This window comes from Cynocephalus volans, chromosome 1 (assembly GCF_027409185.1).
Source record: "Cynocephalus volans isolate mCynVol1 chromosome 1, mCynVol1.pri, whole genome shotgun sequence".
Taxonomy (NCBI): Eukaryota; Metazoa; Chordata; class Mammalia; order Dermoptera; family Cynocephalidae; genus Cynocephalus; species Cynocephalus volans.
The window spans coordinates 222,200,243-222,226,148 of NC_084460.1; the positions used below are offsets into that span (position 1 = coordinate 222,200,243).

The 25,906-nt window shown below is 40.1% G+C and overlaps 1 protein-coding gene across 4 annotated transcripts in view; it reads left to right on the top strand.

Moving 5' to 3' along the window:
- Window positions 1-22,616, top strand: part of FMNL2 (formin like 2) — a 281,747-nt gene extending 259,131 nt beyond the window's left edge. For 2 of the 4 annotated variants that reach the window (XM_063094051.1, XM_063094077.1), the window contains 11 exons: window positions 1,971-2,095; window positions 2,886-3,088; window positions 4,304-4,538; window positions 5,625-5,693; window positions 5,800-5,880; window positions 7,674-7,803; window positions 10,113-10,276; window positions 11,240-11,341; window positions 13,565-13,663; window positions 14,412-14,535; window positions 20,593-22,616. In XM_063094051.1, coding sequence (XP_062950121.1) covers window positions 1,971-2,095; window positions 2,886-3,088; window positions 4,304-4,538; window positions 5,625-5,693; window positions 5,800-5,880; window positions 7,674-7,803; window positions 10,113-10,276; window positions 11,240-11,341; window positions 13,565-13,663; window positions 14,412-14,535; window positions 20,593-20,702 — 1,442 coding nt within the window. In that variant the 3' untranslated portion in view covers window positions 20,703-22,616. Of the gene's footprint in view, window positions 1-1,970; window positions 2,096-2,885; window positions 3,089-4,303; window positions 4,539-5,624; window positions 5,694-5,799; window positions 5,881-7,673; window positions 7,804-10,112; window positions 10,277-11,239; window positions 11,342-13,564; window positions 13,664-14,411; window positions 14,536-18,545; window positions 18,593-20,592 lie in introns of all 4 variants that reach the window. The other 2 variants (XM_063094061.1, XM_063094070.1) reach the window with 2 other exon arrangements.
- The last annotated feature ends 3,290 nt before the right edge of the window (window positions 22,617-25,906 follow it).

Below are 25,906 nucleotides of genomic sequence, written 5' to 3' on the forward strand. Positions count from 1 at the left end.
TGTAGAAGAGATTATCGTCCTTTAAGCAGACATCCTGGATTCATATGCTATGTTCCTTTCCCTCTGAGAAAAGGAATTTTTTTTTCTTCTTTCAGTTTAATTTTCATAGTTGGATCTAAGGCTCCAACTCTAAAAGGATTTTAGATTTATTCCGAGTATAGAAGGAGAACAAGGAAGAGCTGCTAGGTGACCCTTTCCTGTCCCCTCCCACCAGTCTCTGCTCACACCATTTCCATGGAACAGCCAGGCTTCCAGAGCCCCTTTCTTTAGCCTGAACACTGGGGATGCAGTGTATATCGTGGTCGCCTATGTGCCCCTCCTCCTCTTCCCCTGCCCCCATGCCCCAGTCAGAGTCAGGAAGACCTTTCCGAGGAGAGCTTTCGAGCCTGTGTTCTGACCTCAGGCTTACTCCTAATCTAGCTGAAGAGTCAGAAGAAGGGCAGTTGCAAGTGGCATGCCTTGTAGTGAGCGTCCTGAGCCCGCAGGGCCCACAGAGGGACAGTAGGAAGCAAATGGCACCAACCTGTCACCTCAGATGATGAAAAGGCCCCTCTGCAGCACCTCCCTTGCACCCCTTCTTTTCCCCCAACAATGCTGAAGTGCCAGAGTAGAGGAAGATCTGTTCCTTTGTCCCATAGAGGACATTGGTTCTCCTAGGTAGCATGGACAGAAATGAAGTGTGGCAAGGAGTCTGACCCTGTTTGGTAGTGGGAATGAAGGTGTGTCACATTTGGTGGTGGAAAGGCCTGGTTTGGTAAAAGCTGTGTCTCTGTGGTCCTGCATGCTTTTGTGTGGGTTTATCAGATGACATTCCTGCTGTTTATATGGCCTTTGTAACTCTGGAGGAACGAGAGGCACTGCCTTTCTTTTTCAGTTAACACCAACTGAGGCCGGCAGGCAGCCAGACACGGCTCAGTTGTGTGTTGCTTTTATTTTGTTCTGCCCTGAAGTGCTGAAGTTCTCCTCCCTTCCTTGCTAATAACGGCAAATAGCTAAGCTCCCAAATAGTGTGGTGGGCTACCCGGGACAGACTGACGAAGGTGAATGTATACAGCTAAATGGTTTGGGAAGACTTCTTTATAATGTATAATTAATAAATAGAATTTTAAATGCATTACCTTTTTTAGCTCATTTCCTAAGGTGAGAGGAGTTGGCACTCCCGCCAGCCCCTAAAACATGGATCCCAACCTCTCTGTTAAGAGACTCTCGATATTTTTAATGAGTTCATTGATGCCTTCTAGTCAAACATCAATGATTCTGGAGAGAACTTACTTTTTCAAAAGAGGAGAAAGGGACTGTGGCTATTCGTGGGAAGCAGTACAATTTCTTGATTCTAAGTACTCCTTCTGTCGTCTTAAACATTTTCTAATTTAGGCCATTCACAGCCTTTGGTCTGTTTGAAATAACTCAGCAGCCAGTATAATCTCCATTGGCTGAATCACCCACAGGAATGTATTGCTCTGGCTGACAGTCAGCCTTCTTGACATTACATTCCTGGTGGTTTAGACAGCCACTATCTGTAATCTCTGATCGTCTTTTAAGGTTTGCTTATTGATATGTGTTCTAGAACCAAGAATTTAGGATGTCAAAATTTGACAGTATTTGCCCTCTCTGCTATCTAATAATATTGACAATAATGTTTGCTCTCCAATATTTGCCTTAAGCATTGTCTTAATATTGTAACTGTACTGCAGCAATGCAATTGCCCGAATTTAAAAAAAAAAGAAAAAAAGTCAACCCCTGGCCCTTATACAGCTTTTAACATAATGTGTCAGTCAACAAAATGATGACCTCAAATGGCTCTGGTTAAAGCCCTGTGTGATATTTTCCATGTTTAAAAACATTTGAGCACTTCTTGCCAGCTTTCCTCCAGTGTTAAAAGTGTCATCTGCAAGGACTGTTGTCTGATTGTTCCTGAGGGTCATGCGGTCTTGGTGGGATCTTAATTTTATTCTCTCTGACAACTTTAGCTGTGAAAATTAAGAAGCCAATCAAGACGAAGTTCAGAATGCCGGTGTTTAACTGGGTTGCTCTGAAGCCCAATCAGATCAATGGCACAGTTTTCAATGAAATTGATGATGAGCGAATTCTGGAGGTATCTTTTCTCATTGGTTAGAAACTAGGGGTGCTTTCTGTGCAGTAAAGCCAAAATGAGTGCTCCATTAGCCTGGAAGTTTCAGTGATAAAATGCTAGTGATTTAAGTACCTTTATATAAAGAAGAAACATTTATAATATCAGAGAATAAAATTTAACACTATTTTGTAAGATAGTTCTAAAAAATTATGTTAAAATGGAATAAATAGTTATGACCATCTGCAGTGTGTACACGTCAAAATATATATATCTGATACTTTCTTCTCTTAATTTATAAAAGGGCATAAAACCCTTTATTGAAATGTAAGTGGATAAGAGACTTAATTATCATACTGACTACCTTGTTTGGTTAATTTTAATCTGTGGCAGCTGTCTATGCAAGCTAATTATTGAAAGGCAATTGAATTGGCTGGTTAGAATCAGTCTACTTTAAACATTTACTTCTGAATATGTGTCAGAAGTTGTACTCTAACAAAAATAGGAAAAATAGGGCCGGCCCGTGGCTCACTCGGGAGAGTGTGGTGCTGATAACACCAAGGCCCCGGGTTCGGATCCCATATACGGATGGCCGGTTTGCTCACTGGCTGAGCGTGGTGCTGACAACACCAAGCCAAGGGTTAAGATCCCTTTACCGGTCATCTTAAAAAAAAAAAAAAAAAAAAAAAAAAAGGAAAAATAGAGCAAACCAGGGTCAAAGACAGATGCTTAAGAAACTGTCTAAAATGTCTGAATTTCTGACTTAATCTTTAAATATAATCCAATTTGCCAATGTCATCCCTCTTTACCCCAGGATTTAAATGTGGATGAATTTGAGGAAATATTCAAGACAAAAGCTCAAGGTCCTGCCATTGATCTTTCTTCAAGCAAACAGAAGATAACACAGAAGGGATCAAACAAAGTGACATTACTAGAAGCAAATAGAGCCAAAAATCTTGCCATAACTTTAAGGAAAGCTGGAAAGACTGCTGATGAGATATGTAAAGCTATTCATGTGTAAGTTCAGGACATTCTGGAAAATTATATCCTAGTCAGTTTAGGATAAAAATGAAAATAAGAAAGTTATGAATTAGTGGTTAACAGAAATATTTCAGTTGTGGGGAAAGTTCTGAGATAAAAGATGGAGCAGTTCTTGATATCCACACTTCAGAGATTCTTTTATTACATATGTGCTACCTCGGAGTTGAATAAGGTGCTAACACTAATGAGGTGGGCCAGAATTTACCCAAGAAGTGCTGTATTAGAATGAGTGACTGTTTTAGAGGAATAACATCTGGTTTGTGGCATCATTTATTATCTTGGCCCGCTCTTTACATAGGTCTACAGCAATGCTTACACAAAAGGAAAGTTGAGTGTTGCAGATGTTAAAAAGAAAAAGGTAGAAAATATCAGTTTTCTCTGGAGTGTATGGATTTTATCCAGATTTGTTGAATATAAATTTGATGGCATTTATGGAATGATACAGTTCAATGCCAGATGCAGATATGATACAGATGCATATTTTAATTCATAATATTAGGAATGTGAATTCTGTTGCTCTTAGTACTTTCATGACATTTTAAACAGAGTTTTTTTTTTTTTATTCTTAAACTGCATGAAAGGCATTGGTCTTATTCTCTATTAAAAGAATCTTTCTACTCCTCTTGTGGCCAGTGTGACTTTCAAATGTGATAGAATATTATTAAATGTTTTAGGAACTAATTCTTCAGAGGTTGGCATTTCATAAATTTTGGCAAGAGATTCTTAGAGGAGCAAAGGGGAGAAATCATTTGCTCCAATTTCATGCCTTAAGCCAGGAGGCATAATCTAATAGTCTAGTGCCTCCTACAGTCTGTTCTGATTTTTTTATATTGAAACCTGATATGCAGTCTACAATGCCTAAAAAACATGTCCTTGAACCACTCATGTCCTTGAGACTTCATTTTTGCCTCTTCCTATTGTCGTTGACTCTAGATTTCTAGAGGCTTAGAACAATGCCGGTAGTTTTAAAACTGAGAGTGGTAGTTGTGATCAAGTCCAGGTTTTCAGGAAGGACAAGCTAAGGTACCTGCTGCACAGTCAGGAACTAGCACCAGGGTGGGGCTTCACAGGACAGCTGTAGAACTCTTAGACTCACTGACCTGGTAGTTGATGAGCTGGACCAGATGGAGGTATGGTGAAAAGGGTAGGAGGTTTTCTCTCTAACACCGCTCTGTCCACGTTCATCTTCAGATTTGACTTGAAGACATTGCCTGTAGACTTTGTAGAATGTTTGATGAGGTTCTTGCCCACTGAGAATGAGGTGAAAGTGCTTCGGCTCTATGAGCGGGAAAGGAAGCCGCTAGAGAACTTGTCAGATGAAGACCGGTTCATGATGCAGTTCAGTAAAATCGAGAGGCTCATGCAGAAGATGACCATCATGGCCTTCATTGGGAACTTTGCCGAAAGCATTCAGATGCTGACTCCTGTGAGTGGACCAACTCTGTCAAGGGACGGGGCCCAAAGAGATATAGAATCATTTTTCCTTTTATGTCTCTCCCAGAATTCACTCAGTGTGATGGACTCCAAAGACACCTTCCCAGAACTTTCTAGATTGCATTTTTATGTCAGTGATCTTTTTCACATTGTTTGCAAAGTAAATTTGAAAACTGAATTTCCATATTCCATATTGCTCTTCTCCCGAGAGAATGCCATTTTCTGTGTTACGGATGTCCTCTGGATTTTAAGGAAAACTTCAGTATAGAGGATAAAGAAAATCATTTTCTTAAACTTGGTGATGCCATTCTTTTGGCTGGGTTGGCCAGACTGAAATGTGACTTTTATTTTTAATAAACGATCTCATGTCTTTAGCAAACAAGCTTCTTAAGATTTCACTGGAAGCATTAAATTCACCACAGGAGTTTTCTTCCTTGGAAGTTTGTTACAGTGGACTGGGGTTATGTAGAAGTAATAGCCCACCATCTCTTATTCCCTTGCATTAATATGGTGGAAACTTATGAATGTCATAAACTTCAGTTCTTTTCCAGTTCTATTTCTAAGTAAACTTTTGTTAGTTACTGATTATAGTAGCAAATCTGTTCAAAATGTGTTCTGAGAACTTCTGGAGGGTGATTATGTCTGTTTGCTTTTTTTGTTTTGATGTTTTTTTGTTTTTCATTCTTGGGAAGCTCCACTGATTTAAAAATATGAATTATATTACATGATTAGAGGTGGTGGGCAGGGAATTGAGTTCTGCTGGAAGAGACTGACGACTCCTAACTAAGTCTTATTGGTGATAGATTGGTTACAGATTTTGTGATAAGCAAGTTCCTATGTTATTTTTTATGGCAAATAATTTTAGAGTAGAGCTTGCACATAATGACATATGGTTACCTAAGACCTAGCAGGACAACTAATTTATTATGCTTAGGAAAAACAGAATCTCATCATTAAGACTTTAAGGTTTACATGCAGGCCTGTTTTCTTCTGTATTAATTTTTAGTTTTCAATTAGTTTCCCATTTTTAACATGTCTTTTTTTCCCCCCTCCTTTCCTTCCTTTGATTGGAATCTAGCAACTACATGCAGTTATAGCAGCATCTGTCTCTATAAAGTCATCTCAAAAACTCAAGAAAATTCTGGAGGCAAGTGAAGTTTTCGTCATATACATGTATGGAGAGCTGACGTGTCAGCTGCATTCCAGTGCCTGGGGCGCTGTACTGATGGGCTTCTCTTTTCTCTCTTTTGCAGATCATTTTGGCCCTTGGAAACTATATGAATAGCAGTAAAAGAGGAGCAGTGTATGGATTTAAACTTCAGAGTTTAGATCTGGTGAGTAGACTAAAAGAAATATGAAATCTATGTGAATGATAAACAACTGGCAGAGATTGAGTCTGGGGGGTGGTGGGAGAGTCTGATCTTGGAAGTATGGGTGGGATGTTTTGATGAATATTCTCTGCTAGTGGGAGGATCGATTAGCACAATTTTTCTGAAACACCATTGACAATAAGAACTTAGAACCTTCAAAATACTTATATCCTTTGACCCAGTATTTCCATTTCTAAGAATCTTTCCTCAGGAGCCTGAATTATGAATTCTGTATTTTATTAATATCGTAGTCCTCCCTTGTCTGCAGTTTCTCTTTCCATGGTTTCAGTCAACCACAGTGTAGAAATAGATGGGTAAAGTACAGAAAGATATTTCGAGAGACCATGTTCACATAACTTTTATTACAGTATATTGTTATAATTGTTATACTTTATTATTAGTTTTTATGACTAATCTCTTACTGTGCCTACTTTATAAATTTAACTTTATCATAAGAATACCATAAGTGTGTATAGGATAAAAACATAGTATATATATATATATATATATATATATATATATATATATATATATATATATATATATAGGATTTGGTACTATTTACTGTTTTAGGCATTCACTGGGGACCTTGGAACATATCACCTGTGGATAAGAGGGGCCTATTGTAGTCACAAATAATTAGCAGCAATATAAAGGTCCATCCTTGTAGGAAATGATTAAATATACTGTAAACAGTGAACTATTCTTCAGCTGTTAAAACACTTGTGAAGAGTTTTCAAAGAAATGGATAATTTTGTGTTTAGAAAATAAGGCACTGTATAAGTTGCATGTACAGTTTCATTTCAGCTAAGTAAAATACATCGGGGGAAAAAAAGGAAAAAAAGGGCTGGCTTGTTAGCTCAGTTGGTTAGAGTGTGGTGTTGTAACACCAAGGCCAAGGGTTTGGATTGCCATACTCTTCAGCCACCAAAAAAAAAAAAAAAAAATGTTAACAGAGAGGTTGGATGGAATTACGGAATTTTTTCAAACTAATTTTTTTATACTTTTCTGTATTTTCTAAAAAAGTTTTTTTAGCTGCATGGAAAAAGGTGCTGTGCTTTTCAGAGTCACTTGACGTATATGAACAGGACTAGAGAAAATCATTCATGGAACCCTCTTCACGCTGTGCAGGGCTCACGTGACTTCCATATGAGAGTGTTGGGCAATGGGTTGAGTTCCCAGATGGGGGGACACATGGTTATTTGATAGGGAGTGCCCAGTCAGTCACAGTCTGGCCCCCAGCAGATCATGGTCAGTTAAGCATGTCTGTTTCAGGTCAGCAGAGGCTTGGGAATAGGAGAGGAGCTGAGCTCAATGTAAAGACTGCAGTACAGGAGTCCTGCTATGGAGGAAGCGCCTGTACACACCTGCTGGCTTTACATTCCACTTCTACTCTGGTCCTTCACTTTGAAGAGCACTAAAACTAGAATCTCCCTGCTTTTAAGCCAGGGCAGGTGGCATAGCAGATGGTGGGGGGCGGGGGGAGTAGAGTAAAGATGTGAACCATTCTTAGTTGCTTAGAGTCATCCCCAAAGTTTAACACATCCTCTGGTCAGAAAGTCCTCCAGTCATTTAAGCATAAGTGGTCTGGTTCACTAAAGCACAAATTGAGTCTTGAATCTCTTCTGGGAATGTTTTTTGTCAACCTGTTGGGCAACAGTGCTCAGTCCTTTACTCTGGCTGAGATCATCATCTGGTGGATAACCCTCCCATCACCCTGGGCTCTTGCACCTAACTCTGTTCCCTTTTGTTTCCAGCTCTTAGATACAAAGTCAACAGACCGAAAGCAAACACTGTTGCACTATATATCGAATGTTGTAAAAGAAAAATATCACCAAGTGTCCCTGTTTTATAATGAGCTTCATTATGTGGAAAAAGCTGCTGCAGGTACTTGATTTCAGTTATTAATACTTAGGTATTTAATGGCTTTGATCATGAGGGTACCATTCCCTGCTTAAACAAACACTCTTCAGAACCCGTTTAAAAAGGCAAGGTTAAGAAGTCAGAATCTCTGAGCTGGAGCACATGGGCCACGGTGTCACCCATTGCTGAGCGTGATAGTGAATGAGGGCATGAGGTGTGAAGGTCATCTCTCTTTTTGTCCTCTTGGTAAAAATCTGGTCTTTGAGACTCGTGTACCTTCTCTCTTCTATTCATTGCCCACAGTGGATGTCCATGTTATAGGTGAGAAAATTGACATTTTTAGAGGTTAAATGTCTTGCCCGATGTCACATGGCTATAAAGTGATAGAAACAGGGCTAGAACTCAGGTCTTCTTACTTCTCGTGTAGTATATCATCCAATGTACCCTGTCTTTTCAAAAGAATATTAAGTTGGAAAAAGGAATGATATACAAATTGACCTTAGAGTTAGTTACAGGCTATGAGTTTCTTTTCTTTTTTTAATTTATTGAAACATATTTGTTATACATATCTATGGGTACAGAGTTGAATTTCAATTTCAATACATGTATACAATGTATGATGATCAAATCAGGGTAATTAGCATATTCATCATTACCTAACAATCATTTCTTTCTGATGAAGAATTTGATTTCCTTTCTTCTAGCCATTTGATAACATGCAGCAAAATATTGTTCATTATAGATGCCTGGCTTGACTGTACACCAATAGAACTTATATCAAATTATGATCTTGAACATAAGCAGCTGTTGTTTATTATGAATTGAGATTCCTGACGCCTACCCCAAGCTTATCGAATCTTTTAGGACAACGACTTCTCTGAATTCCTCAGCCAGAGTAAATGGCTGCTGCTTCTGTGTTCTTACTAAATTGCACTCCATACTACCCACTCATACAAGATGTATCAAATATCGTTATAACAATTTGCATGTCTGTTTCAACCTGTCCACTTCCTAAGGATATAATCAGGTTTTATTTACCTTTATAATTCCCTCAACCCCTGGCTAATTGGATGGTGGGAATAAATGAATGAGTGAATAAATGAATGAATGAATGAGTAAGATGATACACTGTTACTGGGATAGATGCTACCAAAGCCCTAGTAGAGATGGAGAGGCAAGTGGACATGATCTTGTGACTATGAAGAACTGTGCAATGCAGGCAGGGACAGACCTATTGAGGGCGTAGGGCTTGTTAGGCAGTTAGCAGAATTTCTGTTCTGGTGAAGTGGTTTTTCTCCTTTCAAGTTTCCCCTTTACCTGAGTTAGAGATTCTTAAACATCACAATTCTAATTAAGAAGAAAGTTAAAAAGAAAATTCCCACCTTACTAATTAGTACCATTTTGTTTAGCCCCAAATAGGATTCCCAAAAAGTGTCATTTGAAAAAAAAAAAAAACATCAATTGGAAAAATGGGGAGATTGGAGGGCTCTGGCCAAACTGTTCTGTGTTTGCTCTCTGGTGCCCAGGTGAGCCAACACAGATTTTTTATACCTTCACATGTGTGCACTCACTCCTTCATTTATCCAGTGAACACTTTTGAGCACCTGCTATGTACAAGACAGTGTGAGTCTAGTGAGGGGAAACGTACTGCATTGTTTTGTGATTCATCCACGTGCAGAGCTGAGTCGGACAATGTGGAGCTAGAGGTGAGTCCCAATCTCTGTGGAGAAGCTGCCTCTAGGAGTGTGCCTGCTTTGGGAGGTGGCCACACTACAGAAAGAAAGAAGCTGTCCAAGGTTGCTTTGCGTCCTAATAGTCAGTACAAATAAAGTTCGAGGGACAGAATGCTTCCCCCTGCTGGAGAGTCACAGAAATGCAAAAGAGTTAAAAGGTAGGATTAAAAGATCTTGGGCCTGTCATAGATAAGGACCTCTGAGCCTACAGGCCAACCAATAGGTTATTTCCTTTAAGAGAAATGGAGTAGTTGTGTACCAGCACAGGATTTGGAGTCTGCTGTTGTCACTTGAACTCCACCGCCTCTGCTAGCCATGTGACCTAGGGCAGGCCACATAACCTCTTTATGTTGCTTTTCCTCATTGGCAAATGGGCTAATGGTGCAAATGAATTAGCACATATAAAGAATTTAATGTAGTGCTTGATAGTGAGCACTTTGTAAACTATTCCTATTAAAGGATCTCTATGCTGAAAACCGCAAACTAGATCTAAGGCCCTTATGTGAGCCTAAGAATCTACTGAGAACTTGCCAGCCAGACTTGGTATGGTTTTGACTTTCCTGGTTGAGGTTCACTGGGGCATTGCTTTCTCTACTTCAGTCTCCCTTGAGAATGTTTTACTGGATGTCAAGGAGCTCCAGAGGGGCATGGACTTGACCAAGAGGGAGTACACCATGCATGATCACAACACACTGCTGAAGGAGTTCATTCTCAACAATGAGGGGAAGCTGAAGAAGCTGCAGGATGATGCCAAGATTGCACAGGTAAGTATTGGTTCCCCTTGACACCCGGGAAGAAGGAGAGATTGGATTTCGTAAAGCCCCTGGGATGGAGGCCCTGGGTTAGGGGAGAAACGTTCTATTTCCCTCTGTCTGCAGAGGGTAGATTCCTTACGTATCTATTGATTATTGGGGTATCTTTCCCAGTCTTGTCCATGGAAACACCCCTTTCTGCTCAGTATTTGTTTCTAGTTTGGGGTCTTTACCCTCTTCTACAGAGGTTTTCCCTGTCCCCTCCCCCTCACCTTCCACTCCTATGCTCCCTCTAGCATGTGTCCTGTATTCAGTTCAACCAGTGTATGTCAGGCCTGTGTTCAGCAAAGCAGCTTTTCTGGTGTATCAGGTTTCTGGAGAACTTGACCTCAAAATCTTAAACTGCATTGGGGGTCACTGATATATAGGCAACCCTGCAAAACAGAACGAACTGCACAGCACCACACAAGGGGAGGCAAAGTATTAGGGGAACTCAGAAAGCAGACACAGTGGTATGGCCTCTGGTTTGGGGCTGTCTTGCATCACAGAAGAGTTCAAGCAGAGACTGAGTGTCCTCTCTGTGGAGATATTGTAAGGACCACTGAAGCAAGGGACTGGGATTTGGAGTGAGAGTGACTTCTAAGATCCCTTCTAACTTTGTTAGTTCTAAGGGATTCTGTCCTGATCTTAGGAAATTCTTGAAAGAAATGGCTCCTCACTGTGTGTGTGCTGGGGCATGTGTGTGGGCGTGTAGGAGGGCCCAGAGATGTCACATCTTCTGGTTGCCTTTGATGAGGTATTGGGAGGAGATACAGAGGCTGTAGAGAATTGCGGGGAGGGGAGGGAGGCTGCAGAGATGAGAAGCTGTGGGAGCTACTACCTAGTCGCTGCTGTTCTGCTTTAGCTTTCCCCCCGGAACATCACCTTCAGATGTTAGAACTAATGAAATTCAGGAGAAATTTGCTTTCTTCACAGGATGCCTTTGATGATGTGGTGAAGTATTTTGGAGAAAACCCCAAGACAACACCACCCTCTGTCTTCTTTCCAGTGTTTGTCCGGTTTGTGAAAGCCTATAAGGTAAACGAGAGGAGGGTGCCCTTTAAAGCCCTCTTTGTTATTAATTCGCGAGCCAGTGCTCTCCCTGAAATGTGTTGGAGTCTTGGCTGCTCTGCAGAGGCGTCCTTGTTCCTGTGGGTAGCAGATCTGGGTGGTCGGGACGAGACAGCAGTCTCCAGCCCTGTGGAGGCTGTGAGGGCTCCCGGGCCCTCATGCCAATATGGTCCCGTTCTCCGCTGAGTCAGTCCTGGGCCTCAGCCAGAAAACAAAAGCTCTTGGCCTCCCCTTGGGGCAAGTGAGATGCTCCAAGACGATTGCTGCCCTGTTGATTGTCGACCCAGGCAGGCAAGGAGAAGTGAAGCATGGCCTGTGGCAAAGGCACATGCTGAAGCTGAGGTCAGGGAGAGCCCTCTTGTGCTAGTCCTGGCCCAGGCCTTCAGACCTTTCAGACCAACATTTCTGTAGTGTGGACCGAAAGATGGTGCTATTAAGAATGTGTGCTCTCTGTTCCTCTATCTGGATCAACAATGACTTTCATTTAAATGGGAGGCCCTCTTGGACATAGTCCAGGGCCATGATCTTGAAAAAGCATATGACCCAATGAGGCATTCATCTGAAGAATTTGTCCTTTGAGAAGGAATGACAAGGAGGGCATTAGAAGGTATAGGCCCACTTGGGAAACATTACAGTCTATATTCTCCAGGCTTTTCTGTATAACATTATACAGAGTAACGTCGGTGGAGGAAGGATGAGACTGGGTTATCTACACTTTTGAGAAAAAAACCATTGGAAATAGGGGAGCACTTCTCTAACACCACTAGGGACTGATGGCTTTAGAGAAACATCCTTGGGCCTTTTACTGAAACAAAAAAGTCAAAATACTTAGCCATCTTCTCTTAGCATGGCTTAATGTAGCAGTGATATCGTAAGCTATTAGCAGGAGGAGTGTCCTTGGCAGTGAGGATGAACACAAACACAGCCCAGACTCCATGTGCAAACACTGGGAGTTAGGAGCAATGAGAAGGTCACTGGCCACCAGCAGCAGCTGACTGGTAGTGTGCTGGAGATGGCCCAAGGAGGCTCTTGATATGTGCAGGGACCACATTTCTTCATATAAAAACTTATAAGTCTAAAGTCAAAAGAGAACATATATGCTGTTTCAAAATTGTATGAGAGAAGCTAGAGAGTAGCTGGGGTTGGTCTCCAAGCTCGAGGCTCCAGCAGGGACATGCATGGAGCGAAGAAAAGAGAAGCTGCCCTTGGTGATCTGTGGGGTGTCTCAGGTCACTGCCTGTCTATCAGCATGCTCCTTCCTCTTTCTTATCTCTCCCTGTGGTTGTCTTAGCCAGCATGGTGAGGCACTGGTCAGGCGGTGATGTTACAGGATGAGTTCCTTGCCTTACATGTGAGGAATAACCTCCCAGCCTGGCACTGACTTAGCGACTTTGTGGACAGAGGTTAGGATTTTAGGATGTCATCCCTCTTTTCCATTCCCAAGTATGAAACAAAATGAAACTTAAGACAAAAGCAACAGAGAAAAAAAGGTTAACTTGATTACTGATAAAAGCTGGATGGGAGGATATCTGTGAACTTATACTTCAGCCCTAAATTAGACAGACAGACTTATCCATCAGTTCACAGCTCAGCAGTTAGAAGTCTCTTCAGGGAGGCTGGCTTCAGGAGAGAGAGTGCCCAAAAGAGCTGAGCTGAGATGAGCCTGTTCAGATTCTTCTCTCAAATTCATCAGACTGGTTGCTCTGTCTCCCTTAGGGAGGAATGAGCTGTGGGGAGAGAGTCCAAGAGGCTGCAAAGGAAACAAGAAGTAAGGGAATAGAGGTTTTCCCCCAGCAGTGGGCAAAAGGCAGAGGACTTTAGATTGTGTTTTCAGAGAAGCTCTAAGTAGGTAGACAGATTCTGGAAGCAAAACAAACACATGAAAAATCACTGAGCACAGGTACCAAAAGGGTAGATCCCCACTAAATCTGTTAGGACCAAGACTAAGAAGACTAAGACTCCCAAGCTGGGAGAGGATCTACAGGAAAGGACTTCTGGATGAGGTGAATCTCAACTGCCGGCTTTTGAAGAGATGTGATAGAGACAAACCCAGAATCAGAATTAAATATGGGCAAAAACCTTCCGTGTACTCTGATTCCTGATGAAGGATACTTGAAGAATGACTTTTTAAAATCTTGACTGCTGTCATTTCCACTGACCTGATCTTTTTGGTTCTTCTGATTTACCCAGCAAGCAGAAGAGGAAAATGAGCTGAGGAAAAAGCAGGAACAAGCTCTCATGGAAAAGCTCCTGGAGCAAGAAGCTCTGATGGAGCAGCAGGACCCCAAGGTGAGAAGTGCCTGGCTCCAGAGATGAGCCCCCATGTGAGGAGAGGCCTTTACAACTCCTCTGAGGCGAGCAGGAGAGAGGGGTGCCAGGCCAGATTGGCACAGCATCCTTACCCCTCCTCTTAGGACTTGGTAACTTGGGAAATGGAAATTTGTGCATTCATTACTTTGTTCAGCAGCTACTGGAATGAGGCTAGGAGCATGTTTGTGTAGCATTTCCAAGTTTATAAAGCTCTGGAACTTAAATCTTAGTTGGATATACAGAGGGGCCGCACCTGGTAACCTGATGATCAGAGGGCTTAACCTCCAGGGAAGGCTTTGTATGATGCCCATTGGTGCTGGCCTTGACAGCTGGAGGGCTTTGCTAGGAGGAACGGGGGGAGCATTTCATGGAGGACAGTATCCTAGGTAAAGATCATAAAGGCTGGCAGGTCATTTCTTTATTGTGATCCTTTGCACCAAAGTTTAAGGAATCTATGGTTATTACCAGCTGCCTCTTGTTGCCATAGGGTCCAGCCTTCCCACTGCTGCCAGATGGAATTTTGTGTTCTTCAGTGAAAGTTTCTGTTTTCTTCTCAGAAGCTTTCTGAGTTTTCCTGCATTTGAGCAGAATGTTGGGATGGTGCTGTGTGCGTTTTTGGCTGAGGCTGCTTATTGGTTAACATAATGCTCAGGCACATTTTGGATTTTCTCAAACCTCCGATGAGTGCTGTTCCCCACTAATCTGGGCCTTTCTTCTTTCTTCTCAGTCTCCTTCCCATAAATCAAAGAGGCAGCAGCAAGAGTTAATTGCAGAGTTAAGAAGGCGACAAGTTAAAGATAACAGACATGTATATGAGGGAAAAGATGGTGCCATTGAAGATATTATCACAGGTAAAGGCTCTTTCCTTACTGTGGCCCATGGAGATCCCACTGGCCTCACCCAGACTGGGCCACATGCAGATTTTGCAGCTTTTTTTGTCCAGGGTTGGCAAGTTTTTTACTTTATTGAGATCCAGAATTATGCAGAGATTTCATCCTAGGATTTGAAGTATATTTATAATAGCACGTATACTGCCCCAACAGTCTCTGAAAAACTCTTTATTATTTCTCAGTATTATTGGAACCCTGTAGGTTTCAGCAGGGCTCATTCCCCTAACGCTTTTCCATTGTTTTTGATTTGTCATCATGCTCCATTTTTCTCCTCCTGGCCGCCCTACCCAACTTCCTGATTAATAAATACTGTGGACAAGACCCATTCAGCTCTGTGCTAGCCACAGTCCATGCAGGCTTTTCCAGCATGTTCTTTAAAAGCCTCTTTACTCACTCAAAGTAACTGAGGTCAATAGGAAATCAGGGCAGGTACTTTAATTTAGATGAGCCAATAGGCTTTTAGCCCAGAGTTGAGGACTGATTGTTCTATCAGTGAGGAATCTTGCCTAACCCAGCTTGGTTCTCATCTTATTAAATTCTAGCTTAATGCTTTCTGCTTGAACCAATTCTCTTGGGTTTCTGTACTTCCTTTTATAGATCAGGACAATAATTTGAGCCACTGTCTTATAGCACTAGCAGCAAGTGGCTTTTCGTTCATGTCTGTTGCACATGAATTCTGTTTATCAACCTCCAAGATGCTTAAAGATTTTTATTATGGGAATGTTCAAAAATATGCAAAAGTGTAGAGAATAGCGTGATGAGTTCCCATGTACCCTTTACTCATTTCAACAATTGTCAACTCACGGCCAATCCTGTTACATGTATACTCTACCCACACCCCATACCCAATTCTTGGGATTATTTTAAATCTCATCCAAGATACATAATTTCATTTGGAAATATTTCAGTATGCATATTCAAAAGATAAGGACTCTTTAAAAATAAAACCAGTGGGCTGGCCCGTGGCTCACTTGGGAGAGCGGGGTGCTGATAACACCAAGGCCATGGGTTTGGATCCCTATATAGGGATGACCGGTTGGCTCACTTGGGAGTGTGGTGCAGACAACATCAAGTCAAGGGTTAAGATCCCCTTACCGGTCATCTTTAAAAAAAAAAACAAAAACAAAAAACCAAAAACATACCCACAGTACCATTATCACATCCTCCCCCAAAATTAACAAATACTTAATATCAAATATCCAGTCATTATTCACATTTCTCCAGTTGTCCTAATTTTTAAAAACTCTAATTTCTAGACTTTTGACTTCTTATTTCTTGTTATAGCTTAGTCAACATTATAAATAGGGATCCCAAACTGCCAAAACCATAAATTTTTTTCACCAGCCCAGACCCAGGGAAATTAAATAAATAGATTTTTAAAAAGGAAGTCAGTAAAGAAATCCTTGCCTAGATTAAAGCAGTTTAAATCCTGAATGGATAAGTGGCTGATGAGAATTCCATTCCCTATACATGGTGCACACACATTCTGCACACATGCATCTGTACTGTGCACCACACAGTGGCTTACAAATGGCCCCAGATAAAGCACCCATTGTTTAGCATCTCTTCTTGCCTCCTCCACATTGGGGGAGAAGCTCCATTCTGAGCGAGACCACGAACAGATCTCCTTCTTAGGTAAGCATCTCTTAGTCTCAGCACCACATATGGTTAACTTGTAGGTAGGGAAGCAACCAGCTTTGTACATTAAGAACTTTGGAGTTCCTTTTTTAAAAAAAATTTATCTTTTTGTGACCGGTAAGGGGATTGCAACCCTTGGCGTGGTGTCGCCGGCACCGCGCTCAGCCATTGAGCGCACTGGCCATTCCCATATAGGATCCGAACCGCGGCGGGAGCGCCGCTGCGCTCCCAAGCACCGCACTCTCCTGAGTGCGCCACGGGGCCAGCCCTGGAGTTCCTTTTTTTATCAGTATGTTCTTCCCAATGACCTCTCACTTTATAAAATGAATGAGATGTACATTTTTTTAATTTGCCTGACCTAAGTCATTACCAAAGAAGGTAAATGAATATCTGCTTACAGAGCAGTTTCTGTTCTCCTTGGAATATTTTGTTTTTTTCGCCCCACCCCCAAGCCCCAGATTGAGTAATTTCTAGACTTCCATGAAGTAACTTGAGTATATATTACCTTCCCTCTTTCCTACTCACCTCCCTCACCCCCATCCCCAAGTATGGTTAACAAAGCACTAACCATGTACTAATGCAATAGATCTTGGCTTTTTACTCTCTTCTGTTTGTGTTGTTTGGCTGTCATTTTCGATGCAGTGCTGAAGACTGTGCCCTTTACTGCTCGCACCGCCAAGCGTGGCTCTCGGTTTTTCTGCGAACCTGTTCTCACTGAGGAATACCATTACTAAACTGTTACTTTTTCTCACCTGACGCTCTTAAAAGGTTGCTCCAGGTTTTTTTGACTTCTTATGCCCTCATCTATGTGTCTGTCAAGGTCACCCAACCCACTAGCATGGAATTGCTATCTCCATGTTATATTTTGTGTTGTCCTCATGCTTCATGGTTTTGCATTTCAGTCGTTACTGCTCACTCCCTACCACTTTCAATACATGTATGTATCAACATTGCTATGATGGTTCGGGTGCATATAACAGTTGAATTAATATAATTGCTTGTGGGAATTTTCAGAAAAATAGTAAATAGAGCACTTCTTTCAGAATCAGAATTGCAACCAAATAGTTGCTTGTAAGATTTTGGTCTAATATCTTTGAACACAAAATGATAGTCATTAGTAATAACAACTACGATACCTAACATTTATTGAAGCTTATTGTGTTCTAATAGGTTTACAGATATTAAACTAGACCTTTGTTTATACCCAGTTAACATGCTTATAGTAAAATGGCCTGCTATACAAAAGTGCTCAGGAACGCAAAGTGTTCTAAAGTAGCAAAACGATTTGCAGAAGGAACTATGCACAGCTGTAAATTGAGCCTTTCGTAACTGTCTTATTATAGTCCAGAGTGTGATGGAACTCATAGTATGAGGTTAACACAGACAGCCCTTTTGACCTAGAATCCTGTATATGCTGATGTAGGCAATCCATAGGCTCATAGTTCCCTCTCTGGGCAGGTCACCTCTATTCCGTCTGAGTATCATGCCCAAGTTCAGCTATCAGTAATTCCATGTTGGAGCGAAACTGTGAGGCAGGAGGTGAAAATAAAGGCTTAGGAGCTCCCCTCCGTGAACGTCTTATCTCATTCATGCATCTTCACTGGTGGCTCCATTCCATGTCAAACCCAGGGTATTTCTTCTGTAATGAGATCATTTCTGGACCTGCTTCTTTGGTCAGGATACCTATCACCTATCATTGGAAAATGCTGCTGTTCTTAAATTTTTAAAAAGTGATCAAATTTTCCCAAGAAGTAACTTCCTAAGCTTAATTTCTGATACCTAATAAGGAACAAACCCCTCCAATACCTAGAGGATTAGAGAAGAAACAAGGGAAGCACATACTGTCATTGGAAATACTTTGATTGACTTTGCTCCCCTGCTGAGATTGACATGGAACTGAGTGTGTCTATTTTGTGGCATAACTATTCTGTGAACTGCATTTGTTATGTATGTTCTTTCATCTCTTAAGATATCAAAGGACATAGTATGTCATTGTCTGCTCTGCAACCTACTTACCCACCAATGCTTATTAACAGGCTGGAAACTGTTGTCTGCTTGGCCAATGTTTGTTGTCAGTTTTGCTGCTGGACTGTCTGTCTTTCTGGAGCCAATCTTCAAAGCAGCTTGAAACTGGGTGGTCAAAGTTAGCTGGGTGGAAACACACACTCCTCCTTCCCTTATTTTATCTAACACTTCTTGTAGTAATGGCCTCCCATTCTCTTTCTCTGTTGGCTAACATGCCCGGGAATATTAAGCACTAAGTTGAGTTGCTTTCCATTTTCATCCCATTTTTACTTAACCATCATTTTTTGTTTTTGTTTTTTTCTGTTTAGCCTTAAAGAAGAATAATATCACTAAATTTCCAAATGTTCACTCGAGGGTAAGGATTTCTTCTAGCACACCGGTGGTGGAGGATACACAGAGCTGGCAAGCATCACTTTTTACTTAGTTTCCTCCTCTCTCTGTATGCAGATCAGTGGTTTCAATCTATGGCTGAGGGTAATACTGTTGAGAATTCTGACCAGGGAGAAGTCTTTGTACCTCACAGTCCACTGATCCGAGGCTGAGCCTCTGTCGGACTCTTTCTCGGCCTGCTTCCATGTTCTCAAGTGTGATGCCTTGGGCAAGGGTATTTGCTGATAAATGTACTTGGCTTTGGGAGCGAGGCTGTCCTTCCTTTACCTCCTTCTTGGCCTTTGAGTTATTGTTAACCCAGTTTTGATCTGAAGAGATTAAAGCAGGTCCTGGCCAGGGAACATGCTCTACAGCCTTTGAAGGATTAGAATCTTTAGAACTGCTCAGAGGACTCAAGAACCACAGAGCTGCATATCCTTAGCCAAAAGTGCAACTCTCACCTTCCATTACCAGTCTGGGCTAGGAAGCAGGGGCTAGAGAGAATTAGGGCATACAAAAGTATTCTTTGCTTCAATTTCAAAGGAGTATGGCAGGGTCACAAATTCCAATGAGTCAGGAGCCAGGAAGGTAACATGCCTGGTGGGGACTGTGCTGAACCTGAGAGCATAGGTACTAGTTACATCTTGCTTTTTGCCATTCAGGAATTTGGACCCAGTATTGCCAGATCTTCCAATTTTCCAACAGAAGCCAGAAACCCGGGTTTTTATGTTAATTACCAATTTGAATATCAGGAAACTGTATTTAAAAATATGGGAGGTACAACCACTGGGGCAAAAAATATTCTCTGGGCCAAGTATGGCCCATCAGCTCCATTTTCAGTGAACTGAAAAGATTCAGTCTGGTTTAATTCTGTTATTTGTATTTCCCTTTCTAAAGTTAGAATGTTTCCTAGCAGAAGTCAACAATACTAAGTTAATAAAAGGTAAATATATACTAATCAAACAAAACAAGGGGAAAAATACAAAATCTGCTTTATTTTTTTCACTATGCCCTAACTCCATCAAAAAGAGGCTACCTGCTGTCTAAGCTACCTGCCTTTTTCAAGAAAGCAGGCCTCATACTGAGTGCTTATGTAAAATTTCTGTTCATTCCACTTTATCCCACTAGAGCAATGCCCTACTTGAACTGATATGCAGTGACCCATTCAAGGCTTTTGTTTGTTCGGTTTTAATGTCAGGCATTTTGCTGTGTACTAGCAACAGAAGCTGGAAAATGCAGGAGGGCCCATACATCTTCTCCCTGATGATGAAACACAAAATATATTGGGTGGCAGATAAGAATGTTTTCGGTGGGGTGGGGAGCTGGATGGTCTGTTAGAGTGCAGTGTTATAATACTAAGGTCAAGGGTTCAGATCCCCATACCGTGACAACCCCCACACCTCCACCCCCAAAAAGAATGTTCAGGGAATGGAGTATTTTGATTTAGATTTAATGGTTAATTAAACATTATGTTTCTAATTCACACACACAAAAAATAACCTCAGCCAGCTTAGTGGAATGAAAATAATGGAACCTGTATCTGCAAACTCAGGCCTTTTCTTGTTAAAACTTCAAGAATAAGACAGGGCAGTCTGTTTTACTAGTCTTGCAGTTTCAAATTCATTGCAATTCTCATTGATATTCAGGCTTCCAGAGGGGAAAAAAAAGTAAGCCACAGCTGCCTCCAATTGAAGAAACATTTCAAAATGTTTCTTCAGCTAGACTCTCTGGCCAGTGACAGAAATTATGTCCCATATATTTTTCTCAAAGTCTTAGAATCCTACTAGTATTATATCCTATTTTGTTTGATTGTAAATATCAAAAGCAAATATACAGTCTTTGGTTCAATGCTCAATGAGTTTGAAGGGCCCATTAGCTGACTCTTCTACACAAGCTGCTTTGATTGGCTGCCAGCTGGCCTTTATCTTGCTTAGACACATGGTATTAAGGGTTGCTATTCTCTCATTGGCATTCTCCTCTTTACAGATCTTAGAAACCAACCATACAGACGAGCCGATGCGGTGAGGAGAAGTGTCAGGCGGCGCTTTGATGATCAGAACTTACGTTCTGTTAATGGTGCAGAAATAACGATGTGAACCCAAGACCTGCCTGCATGAATAGAGGGTGTGCGTGAATGAAACTGCCCATGTGAACTTTATGTGCTACCATTTAACTGCAGCCTTGAACTCAAATTAAATATTCTTAAGGGCTCAGATTTAGCAAAAACATAGGAATTAATGATGGGCTCTCCTTCCAACCCTTGTTAACAAGTGCCTAAAACTGGAAGTACCTGCTCAGATTAATCAAAGCAATAGGATTTGATTTGATTAGGTATCTTTTTACACCAGTGTGTTATTCAATTTTTTTTAACCAAAATGTGCATTTCATATTAGATTCATTACCTGACATTGTGATCGTCCTATGATGGTCCACGCACCCTGGATTCCTGATAAGCTGTAAATAACATGGATGCATCTGCTGTGGGCTTCCTTTGCTGAGATGTCTTTTAAGGAATTTGTATTTTTAAGGACTTGCAACGTGGAAGAGAGGAAAAGTCACATGATAAACTACTTCTGTCCATAACCAAGCCCCAGCAAATTGCAAATTGGATGCAATTGCAGTGGCACAGAAGTCACTCAAGTCTTTGTCTCCAGTTTTACACTGTACTTCTGTGCTGGGGTACAATGCCCTGTGACTCATTCACTGGTTATAAATACAAGGACATGATGGCATAAAATGTATCAGACTTATTTGCAGTACTGTGTTCTTCAGCTAGAAGCAGCTTTTTTAATAATGCAAATATATTTATTAGCACTAAAATTAACATCTCAGAAATCAGTATGAAGATTTATGAGGACCATTATGGGTCAATCTTGAGAACAGAAATTGGTGCCTTGCTAGCCAGGGAGAAGTTTACTAACTCCATCAACTAGCATTTAAGATTACATCTGCTAACAGTAGTACTAAGAAACTGGCCTTATTCCTGACAATCGCAGGGTTTCTTTCTTTTTCCTTTTAAGATACACGTGGCATCATCTATCAAAGCTATATTGTTCTTGTATTTCCCAGATTACTTATGGGGAATTTCAGTTAAGTTGCTGAAAAATATTAACATTGGGATTAAGCTTAAATATGTAATGGGACTAAATGGCCAACTAGGCCACTGTTATTTTTCCCTCCTCTTTAGCAGGGCACTCGATCCATTCCAAAGTGAAAACTGGACTGAAGCTAAATTTGTACTTTTCATAATATACATTCTGCTTCTGGCTTACCTTCTTGGTACATCAATATATTAATTGTAAAATTTATTGTATAGTATTTAACCACTGAATTTCTTATTTTATGTTGTGCTTATGTGAACCCCTGGTGAAGGTCCCTTTTCCTTGGATAATGTGTAGTTATATGATCTCTTTTAAAATGTACAGATATTTTGCTATAAAATTGGTGCAGTTTTTTATGGTTTTTACACTTCTCTTTAATTCCCACCTAAGCCTCTGGGTAATATTGTAAATATTGTTTAAAAATGCATCAGCCTATGCTATACAATCTGAATGTTATTTTAACTTATAGTTTTTTGTTGTTTTTTTTAATATATATTTAACTACAAGGACAGTTTAGGGATCAGTTACCACATTTCACTTTAGTGTACCTATTTACACAAAGATTACTTTTAAACTGCCACCTGATGGCACATTTCCATAAATGTGTACTTTAAAAAGAACATGCCAAGATTTTGTCTGTTAACTCACATTCATTTTGATGAAAATAGCAATTTGACCATGAGATATAACACAAATAGTTGGACCTTTGCCACAAAGCAGCTGTTTTCCAAAAGCTTAATGCTGACATGCATATGTTAAAATAATTGCTTATTTATTAATCTACAAGTAGACAATGTTGGCATGTTCTTTTCTGTTTGTCTATTAATGGGCCTGCTTCTTAGCAATATTAGAAATGTTTTATAAAAGTAATTCATGTTACTTTTCTGGTCTCTTATGGCATATGAGCAAATAAACTATTTACACTACTATTCTGTAATAAGTTGTCATTCTTCAATGATACAAATGCTAAAACCCCCCAAGATGTATGTAGACTTATTTTCTTGGTATTTGAACTCAGAATCCAAATACATACATCTTGTAAATTTTAGGAAGAACACCTCCCTATATGAATTCTTGACCACTTGCTGTATAGAATGTAAGAATGAAATAGATTTTGGTAGTGAGAGATATATCTACAGTATCATATTTATAAACTTACTGCTTCCAGAGAAACAGCGCTCTTGTTTGGTGAGATGCCACCCCCCAAATCTGTTTTAATTAGGGTCTTGTACAAATGCATACAGGTTGTGTGTGCAGAGTGGTAACCCTGTACCTGACAACTACACTGGTTGACAACGGACACGCAAGCAGTTTGGCCCCCCACTGCAAACACATACTGATATTTGTAATAACTCCAAGTTATCAGAAAAGTTTGTGTCTAACACTGAGTATATTCATTTTATGGAAACAAGGGAAATAATAGCTATTTTAGAAAACCTCCCAAATGGCCTAAAAAAAAACTTAGAGGGGTAAAAGTTATAGTCATTTAAGGAATTGTTTTACAATAAATGATAATTCAGTCACAACTACTGTAGTGTACTTTGCGTTTGTCACACCTGGCTGTTTATATGTAATAATCTTTATTCCTCACAAGACTGAGGTATTTACTGTTAACAGTTGTACATATGAAACTGACTCAGCAAAATAAAGTGACTTGCACAGGGTCACAAATCTAGTAGGTGAAAGAGCCCGAACAAATATTAACTAGGTTATTTTTTCCCAATTCAGTGCACTTTCCACTCCAATTCAGTGCACTTTCCACTACACCAGTTATACAAAAGTGGTAGCAGCTTTATTTATAAAAGGGAGGAAAAGTTAAATCCTGCAGTTTGTAAGATTCTCCAATTTGTTTTATAGCAGGACAAGTGCCTAATGGTAAATGATAGACCTTGAAGGTCTTTAATACTCCAAATATTCAGAAAGTTTTCAAATCCAAACTACAGCAGTGGGCCGAGCCCGTGGCGCACTCGGTAGCGTGCTGCGCTGGCAGCGCAGCGACGCTCCCGCCGAGGGTTCGGATCCTATATGGGAATGGCCGGTGCACTCACTGGCTGAGTGCCGGTCACGAAAAAAGACAAAAAAAAAAAAAAAAAAAAAAAACTACAGCAGTAAATTCAAATGAGGCAGACAGATATGGCTAGGTTTAGGGCATTATATACCAGTAGCATAATTCTTAAGATGTTTACCAATGACTCAGAATTAAGTGCCCCCGTTCTACATTCCCCATCCTCTAACACTAAAATTCACTGCAATGCCCAGTGACTCTCCTGACCCAATTCTGCTCATTATAGAATGGGACTTGATATCTATCACTGACTCTGCTTTGGTTCAACATACTGGCTTTTTCTCTTTGGAATTACCTAATTTGGCTCCACTGCACGACGGACAGTGCACTGGACTTCTAGAATTACCTATTTTTACATTAGACATACTTTTATAATAACTAGCTTTACAATTCACATATCTATTAATTTTAACTTCTGATAGCCATAAAATACTCATTTCCTAATTTTTATTATTGGAAATGTCTGCAAAGATTAATTTATCAGCAGTTCATATGAAAAGGTTAATTTGTTAGTATTCTCTTTCTTTTTAAGCGGATTCCCATCTTTTTTCAAGAAAAAATTTGAAGCAAGAAACAAATACATGAAGAAAGTGTTGATATACTTTTGAGAAAACAGAATGTGGGCACTATCAACTCAGCACAGAACTGCCTGTGAAGAGTGCTTAAAGGAAAAAGTTGACAAATCCAACTTATTTAGTAAAAGATGCCATTTTTTTCTAATAAATTATATTTATTTACAAAAGACCTAATTTTATATATTTCTTTACATCACAATATATAAACAGAAGCGAAAATCTGGTAATTACAAACACAAACTATGTTGCCCCCTATTACTCACCTTTCAGAACAAGTCCTTGGTTCAGTTGTAGAGGTAGGTAGGCAAGAAAACCAACACCTACCAAAAGAGTTTGCAGGCAGAACCAAAAGAAATATTGATAACACATTTAGATACCCTAATGCACAGCATAAAAGAATAGTATCAAGAAAAGGCTTAGTTTGAATCTGATCTGGTTAACCAGCCACTCACTGTTTCACAGTCTATGAATGGGAGCAGGGTGAGGGGATGGGGTGTGTTAGCCAATTCTCCCTAAATATAGATCAACTTTACAACTAGGGTAATTACCATCAAGTTGATGGAAAATTCCCAATTACATACAAGGAGATGGCCTTGAACTAGATTATATTGAGAATCACAAAAGCAATTTTGATAGTCTTTATACAGCAACTTTAAGAAGTAGAGAATCTACTATAGTTAAGGAACTTAGGCCAGGTTAGAATGGAAGGGTAGGGAGTGTGGGTAATTGGAGCAAAATCATCACTCACTCCCCACCTCACCTTTAAGTCAGCTCCAATAAACTGAGTGCTTGCCATGTCACCATGATTCGCCCCTATTAAAAATAGCCAGAAATGATTAGGTTTCAGCTTAGAATTTAAATTGTATGTTCTCACAAGCTTTTGGTAATTTCTGAAGAGTTAAGGTACAGTCACTAGACCTTACTTTAGGTGCACTTTAATTATGACCGTGGCTTTAGTTGTAGATTAGTATGGTTTACTGCAATGATGCTTTTCCAAGCCTTTTAATATAAATGATGGGTATCATGGATGCTGGATGAGTACCTATATCAGCTTATATTTTACATTCATTTAATACGTGCCTGCTATATGCCAGGCATTGTCCTAATCCACAGAGACATATATAGCAGTGAATGAAACAGACTAATCCCTGCCACAGAGAAACTTACATGACACCATTTAAATGAAAATAACTGGAAAACTTAAGAGCAAGGTAAAAATAATAAGGAAGGTGAGAATTACTGGACTGGTATATGCCATTACGAGAGGCACAGAATGAGATTATAAGGTTATTAAAAGCAGTTACATGAAGATCTCATGTTAGTTTGCTTTTATCTTATGTAAAATGAAGTTTTACCTAGAGAATGTAGGATGGTTTAATTAAGATCTACCTGGTACATCCCCCAAGGGAAAATAAAGTCACAGATTGAAGATATAAGGAATTAACATATTTTGCTTTTGTTTTAAAAAATATTTAGTTTTAAAAGCTAAAGTTTTTAATTTTATAATTTACATATAAATTATATAATATAATTACCTATAAACTTCAAAAAAAAAAAAA